This window comes from Labrus bergylta, chromosome 16, assembly GCF_963930695.1.
Source record: "Labrus bergylta chromosome 16, fLabBer1.1, whole genome shotgun sequence".
Lineage (NCBI taxonomy): Eukaryota > Metazoa > Chordata > Actinopteri > Labriformes > Labridae > Labrus > Labrus bergylta.
This window is the reverse complement of record NC_089210.1, coordinates 17,668,902-17,676,254: the sequence shown is the minus strand read 5'-3', so window position 1 is coordinate 17,676,254 and position 7,353 is coordinate 17,668,902. Positions and strand designations below refer to the sequence as shown.

The following is a 7,353-nucleotide window of genomic DNA, read 5'->3' as shown; positions in this document are numbered from 1 at the left end:
ATATCCTTCTTGATTGTAACAGATGATCCAGTTAATAACCGTGCTTAAACGTAACTGGTGAATTCCACTTTATTTTCTGTAATAGTGACTAGTATTAGTATTGCATCCTCAGGTTACCCTCAAACAATGACGATGGCTCAGTAAACCAGCGTCTCACTTTGACTGTAGGTGCTTCAAGGACAAACACGTGGGTAATAAGTTCACTGAGTCCTGGGAAGACTGGAACCTTTTACTGTCTTCTTTACTAATGGAAACGTTTAACTCTGTTAGTCATTTAGAAGCTGATTGGACATAAAGCCACATCCTATTTGGGACTTGAATTCATTATTTAAGAAAGTGGAGTTTAGTTTAATTGCACCAGTCTTTAAACACAAGAGAGCATCAGAGGATTAACATGGTAGAAACTGAAGCGTCAGAGATTTTCTGGCGGTACACACAGAGATAGGGGGAAGTGACCCGAGCCAGCCTTCCACAGAAGGATTAAACATTAATAGCACATTAGATGGCTTTCTCACGTTTGGCTTTCCCGCGGCGCTGAGACAAACAGCAAGGACGGTAGCTACTAAATGGACCATTGATCTCCCAGTGAGCCCTCCTCCAGGGGTACAACCAGGATAAGAGCCGAGATGGAGGAGAAGGATTTTTTTAGTTTAACTTGTATTTTTTGTAGGGGCATTAAACAGGTATAATGACATGCTTCCGTTTTAAAACTCCCATGTATTCTCATGATTTGTTAGCTTTTATTATTAGGTTTGGTACCTCTTCCAAAACTGCCTCTGGACAGACGAGTTCATCCGATTTGAGTTTTGTGTGAAGAAAAATTGAAATTTGCATTTTCTCCTGTGGCTACTTTGGCATCGGGCTTTCTTTCTCATGCAATTATTTCTAATGACTAACACTTTCCCCTCCAACTACGGCAAGCACTCGTGTGGGCTTTGATGAAACACTGTTTGTACATCATTGGTCAGATTAGCTCTTTTCACACCAACACTGAAACTTCATCATCTAAGAGTTTTCATTCAATCAAATTATTTTATTACGTTTGCACAGAAGAGCACTTGGAAGTACATTTGTCCCATTTAAAAGGTGGCAGAATTTCTTAATCGGAAAGGAAAATGTATGAAACTAAGAAATCCATCTTCTCACTTTTCTGATTTAATGAAACGAAACATGTTCAGTACACCAACGCCAAACCATTATCCCATTAGACCTGTCAGAGCTGCGAAGGTGGTGGAAGGTTGGCCCAAAAAAGCATCATCTACAGCATCGAATTAAAATGAGAGATACATGTTTTCTACTGAAATTAGAAGTGTCACTTTACATTTTGTTTCTTGTGAATAAAGAACTGAACAAATGTGGAGCGAGGACCACTGGTTCACTTTTCACATTTTTAGGGAACTATGTCTTAGATTGTGTGAACGTCAGCTGACAGTGTAAAAATTAAACAGCAAAGCAACACTTTAGGGATGGATGATGGCAGTGTCAGAATGACAGGCAGTGACTTTATCAATTAGTGAAATTCCTTTTACATCATTACAATATTATGGGCCAGATGAATGGATAATACTAAACATGATTGGAGCTTACATTATGGCTGTGTAAGCAGGAGACATACTGTAGTGCTCCTGTGAGAATCTGAGCATCATGTAATATATGTCTGGGAAAGTACAAGGAACATTTTTGATTTTTTTTTTTTACAATAATCATGCCATTAATAATCTAGTATTGTTTAGACTCAGACATCCAGCCACTTGGAAAGAAACTGACTCCTATTAATTTAAGTCAGTTTGGGCACATATAATGTTATGTGACAAGGCATGCCAACACCCACTTACACTGACCACTGTTAACCACACAGCCACACACAAAATCATGAGGCGTAAAGTGCAAGTGAACATGCCTGTCACAAGTTGTCAAATAATGTTATCGATAGACACCAAAGTAGTACCTCCAAGAACAGAGCAGACACGTCGGCAGTAACGATAAGTGTCCTTTCCCTCAGTGCCTCGTTCAGGTTTCATGTCAGAGAAAGGATTTGGAATGTATGGTTGTCACTTTGAAGGATGCAATTAGATTTCTCTTTTAACTTGCATTTCATGCACTTGCATTAAAGTGGCTGCTTTTCGGTGTGATGCCTTGTTGAGCGGCTTCAGGCCTGGAATACACTGTACGATTGTGAAATAGTCGGGGTGGAATGTCATCTCACACTGTTAGACACGACCACCTCGAGAAGACACCAGATTGTGTTCACACTGTATGGTCCGATTGTCAAGTACGACCTGAGTGCTCACACTGTACGTGTTAAAAAGGGACGGAGCATTAACAATTGTCAATGACGTTTTCCATGAAAACTCTCACTGACGGTTCACGCAGGTTCAATCAGGAAAAAAAGAAGCCCTAAAGTTTGGGAATTGGCTTGTGGCCCTTTTCTCAGTGTGCTAGTGTGTGCAGGAATTTAACCAACTGGTCAGGAGCAGCAGATCAGGCCCCGATCAACACTCCTTAACCCCCCATACCCACATAGTGTCATCGGGCTGAAATTTGGCCTGACTTCAAATTCAGGCATCCAACTAAAGAAAATGGGTCAGAATCTGCCTTAAATCGCACAGTGTATCCCTGGCTTTATGTGAACTCATTAATATGTTATATTTCTGTGTTGCACAGGCAAGTATTTCCTTGTTATGTTATGACAGGAACATTACTTTTGCCTGATATTCTCTTATGAATTGCACTCAAAATCTAGACCTAGATCATAACTTGGGCAAATGCTGTTAAGGGCAGTTCTGGACATCTGTTGGAAAACCTTAATGTCACTTAAACCTCATAATCAATTTTTGGAACAGTGAAAGTTAAAAAAATTTGTTTAGCAACTCGGGATGTGTCACAACATTGTTTTAGGCTAAGGTTATACCCTGATCTCTCTTTCATGATGTCCTTCTCTAGCAGGATCTTAAAGCCCACTTATTTTATTTCCAGTGTCTCCTTTCGTTACTTTTGAAATGCAAATTCCACCTCAGCTGCATGAAGGACCTCATGGAAGGAAGGTGGGGGCCTGCAGATGACAACACTGTTCATAAATTGGTGTGTTGTCGCTTGTAATCAAGCAGAATACCATCCAACCATGGTCTGCCTTCAGTACAAGTCTAAACACATCCAATTGCACACTGCAAAATGAAACGGCACCCAATACAAAATAGGAAACAACTTGGATCACACAGGCTTTAAATGAATGGTATCAAAATGTACTTTCTGTGGTTTCCCATAGATGAAAACATGGCACTGGTAAAGATGGTCCATATGATCACAAAAGATGATCACTCAAGAGTACTAAACAACGCAGTTGGCATTTGCCTCCTGTGCTTTAAATAAAACCAACAAACACTGAATAAGAATTATCCAGAGATGGTGCTACAATGAAGTGTAAAATAAACACCATGATGACTCGCGTATATCCTAGGCACAGCTTCAGTCCTAGCTCCCAGCACAAGATTCTATACACCTAGCATGCCAAAAATAATCCAAAGGCAAAATGTTGTCCAACAATGAAGTCCTCTTTCTTCTCAGGCCATCATGCCTATCTAAAGAGAAGTATCCAAACTCTTTTCCCTCATTGATTTGCTTTAGTCCCTTAGTCACAGCTTCTGCTGTGCCGACACACCCTTCCAATAATCAAGGATGTCATGAAGGTCCTCGCCTTTAGCAAACTGCACCTTTTTTCTAAGGGCATTTCCGGCCGTCACATAACAGGCCTCATCCCTCTGGCCTTTCCGGTAGGGACGAAATCGCTCCCAGATCCTCAGAGTACTCTCTGTGGAGTACTCTGGGCTGGAGGAGTAGCCAGAGTAACCGGAATGGTGGCGGGCAGGCGAGAGCTGGGAGTAAGATGCTGCATCTCTGCGAGCTCGTGTTAGGGGCTTAAGGAAGGAAACCCTCTGGGCTGGGGAGCCCTGGTGGGAGCCTTCATAGTAGAGAGCTGGGACGGAGTGGCGGTGCTCCGAGCAGTGGTAGTCCTGCTGCACTTCTAGCTGTTGTTGTTGTTGCTGTTGTTGTTGTTGTTGTTGCTGTTGTTGTTGTTGTTGTTGTTGCGTTTGTTGATGGTAATGATGAGACTTCTGGTTGTCCTGATGTTGGGCACCAACACCACCACTGTCGCAACCACCACCACCACAGCTCCCACTCCCGACTAAAGGCAGCCTCTCAAGGGGCTCCCCACAGCCCACGGGACTGGCACGGTCTGGGTATTGCTGCTGCTGTTGATTACAAGCATCTGGGCTTCTTGGCTCAGGAACATCCAGGCTGTATACTCTGGCTCCTCCACGCTCTCTGTCCCTACCCATGGAGCCACAAGATGTGGTGCTACATTGTTTCTTAACAGCATTTACAATAACCACAGCGGCGTCTGCACTCATTTGCCTCTGAATGGGACGTACAGCAGTGGCCGGTGGAGGGGGCCGGTAGGGGGGAGAGACCACATAGCCACCACCAGTGATCCCTGGGCGCTCAGAGAGAGGGGTATTTAAGGCAGGGAGTGGAGGTGGAGGGGGTATTTTGTTGGGAGTAATCATCTGGCACGTTTCTGTCAACCCTTGGGACAGTGGGATTAGGCCACGGGTAAGGGAGGATGTGCTGGTGGGGGGAGGGGAGGTGGGATTGGAGGAGGCTGTCGGGTTGGTAGAGGCCCCTGAAGCTGCTACGGCTGCTGCATCCAGTTTCAGTGCATCAATGCAATTGTTAATGATCTGGTTGACCTTGTCGACCTCCATTGCAATGGTAGAAATCTCTGATGCAGAGCCGTGTCCGTCATCATCTGAGTCATCCCCAACATCACTTCCATTATCGTCCCTCAAATCCATTCCCCTCATTCCTCCGTGTCCACCATCTCCCATCCTCTCCATCCCTGCCCCTCCAGTTCTGATATCCATATAATTTCCTTTAGTTGTGGCCATGGCCTCTGAAAAAGCAGTGGCCATCTTTTCCACCTGTGGGATAGTGGAAAGTCTGGAGGAACTGGTGTTGGCAGAGTGAAGCATCCCAGAGCTCGTGGATGTTGACATGGGGAGTTTTCCTCCATGGTGATGCTGATATTGATGGTGTTCTCTGGACTGCTCCTGAAGCTTGTGGACTGCCGCTGGATCATTTGCCACCGCTGCTGCCACCTCTGGTCCATAGCGCATTTCCAGAATGGTTTTCTTGACACAGATGGACTTCTTTTTCTCATCATGCATCCGTTTCTTACGAAGACAATAGTAAACAAAGCCTAAAACAATGAGCATGCCAAAGAGGCAACCCACTATGGTCATTATGTAGTGAGAAGTGGTGGAAGGTGTGGGAAGTGTGTCATCTTGATTTTGAGCCCGAGTTGAAAATGAGACACAGGTGTGGTTGTAGCGTTGAGAGTTGCGGATGGATGCCACACAGAAGGTGTAATTGGTGTGTGATTTGAGCTTGTTGAGGGTGATCATCTCTTTCTTGTTCTTTAAGGGCATGACGTCGGAAACATACGTGTAGTTGTATTGTGTAAGAATATACATTTTGCTGTAGGGCCTTGGAATCTGCACAAGAAGCGAGGCTGTTGATAATGACACATGATGGAGCTTGATGCTGGGAATAAAACTGTGTTCAGTAGATGAGGAAGAGGTGGTGGCCTGGTGGTACGGCCCGACACCACCAAACATCTCTGGCCCGATCCCAGAAGGTCCGTCCAGATCTGGCGGGAGAGAAGTCATTCCTGGCATCATAACTCCATCTCGGCAATGGTGGAACAAAATGTTTTTTGCATTCCGACCAGAATGGCCAGCAGCAGTAAGTAAGGGGAAGCCAATCATCTCCCGAGGCGTCTCACACTGAAGGCGGTCATAGGTGTGTGTGACATTGTTGAAAGACTCCAACCAGGCCAGGAAGCTGTACAAATCACAGCCGCAGTGGAATGGATTCGCTGCCAGTTCACACACCATCAGTCGACTGAGAACTGTGAATGTGGACGGGTCAATGCGGGCAAGTTTGTTGGATGACAGGTCAATGCTGCTGAGGCCAGGGCACTCCCAGAATGCATTGCTGGCAATAACTTCAATGAGATTGTGCTGAAGGAAGAGACACTGCATTCGGCCGAGGCCTCTCATCATTCCCTCGGTTAAGTTGGTCAGCTTGTTGTAGCCCAGCTGAAGGACCTGAGAGAAACAAAAAAAGGAGCATCAGTATGTTTTTTTGACATTTTTGGCACAGTTACTTGACAATGACTTGTACTGTTAATAATAAAATTGATGTTCCATCTACTGCAGAAATGTCTCGGAACAGATTTTAGAAAGGCATCTTAGAATTTTGATCCGACATTCATTTAAAATATGTTTCTGTGCACATTTGCACTCTTTCTATGCTTTCTAGAACAAGTTTCATACATCAGCCAAAATTTTAAAACATTTAAGTGTCCAACATATTTAAAAACAGTGACAATAAAGTCTATAAGGCATCCAATTTTCTAAACAGAGTAATCTGCTGCCGTCATGATGAGATGACAGTTTAAAAAATGATGTGTAGAGCGCAAAGATTTATAATTTTATTTCCTCACCTGTAGGTTGGCTTGTCCTGCAAAGGCTCCATCTTCAATGTAGTTGATCTCATTCTTGGTGAGGTTGAGGTCAGTCAAGTTGGTGAAGCGATACATCGAGCTGAAGAGCACAGCCTTCAGCTTATTCTCATTCAACCTCAAGTCATGGACCGTGTTGTTGATGTGCTGGGGAATAGTCTCGTAAGGCGGCTGGTTCTGACTGCAGATAGCCAGCCACACATAGCCCTTGTCCCCTTCAATCAGCCAGCAGTCCCCATTGACCATACAGGGAAAATGGGAGATAAGGAAGAGGGAGGGAAGAAAAAGAAGAAAGAGAGTGGAAGTAGTAGAAACACTCTGCATGATGCTGATGGAAATTAATTAGGAGGCGTAAGCTGAAAATATTAAGGAGATAAACGTAAGGGCAGGAAGGAGTGCAAGAAGTGAAGTCCTGTTTGCAGGAGAAAGGGAAGCAACACTGGTTGCAAGGACAAATTTTCCAAAGAGAATAAGGGTCTGGGTTGGGTGCTGAAAAAGGGATGAAGGCTTCACAACGCCGGACACAGCTGTACGGTCATCATGGTGATCAGCAGGGGACCCATGTCATCTCATATCTTGTGGGAGTTGACTGCGAGGGGGCACAGCTTGTCTTCATAGTCTCTCCTTTGACTTCAGATGGACTGAGACAAGAAGACAGACCCTTGGAATGATGGAGAATCTGTAGTGGAGATGAAACAAACGAAAAAGCTTACTGTAGTAGGATAGCAATGAAATATAAAATATCAAAGACAACTTTTTAATACAATTTT

At 44.3% G+C, this 7,353-nt stretch overlaps 1 protein-coding gene across 1 annotated transcript in view; it reads right to left on the bottom strand.

The window, feature by feature from the left end:
* Positions 1-3,205: 3,205 nt before the first annotated feature.
* LOC109998790 (protein phosphatase 1 regulatory subunit 29) overlaps positions 3,206-7,353 on the bottom strand; it is a 64,086-nt gene continuing 59,938 nt past the window's right edge. The window contains exons 3-4 of the mRNA XM_065964775.1: positions 6,566-7,262; positions 3,206-6,167 (exon numbers count right to left, since the gene is read on the bottom strand). Of these exons, the coding sequence (XP_065820847.1) occupies positions 3,633-6,167; positions 6,566-6,907 (2,877 nt within the window). The 5' untranslated portion in view covers positions 6,908-7,262 and the 3' untranslated portion in view covers positions 3,206-3,632. The remainder of the gene's footprint in view (positions 6,168-6,565; positions 7,263-7,353) is intronic.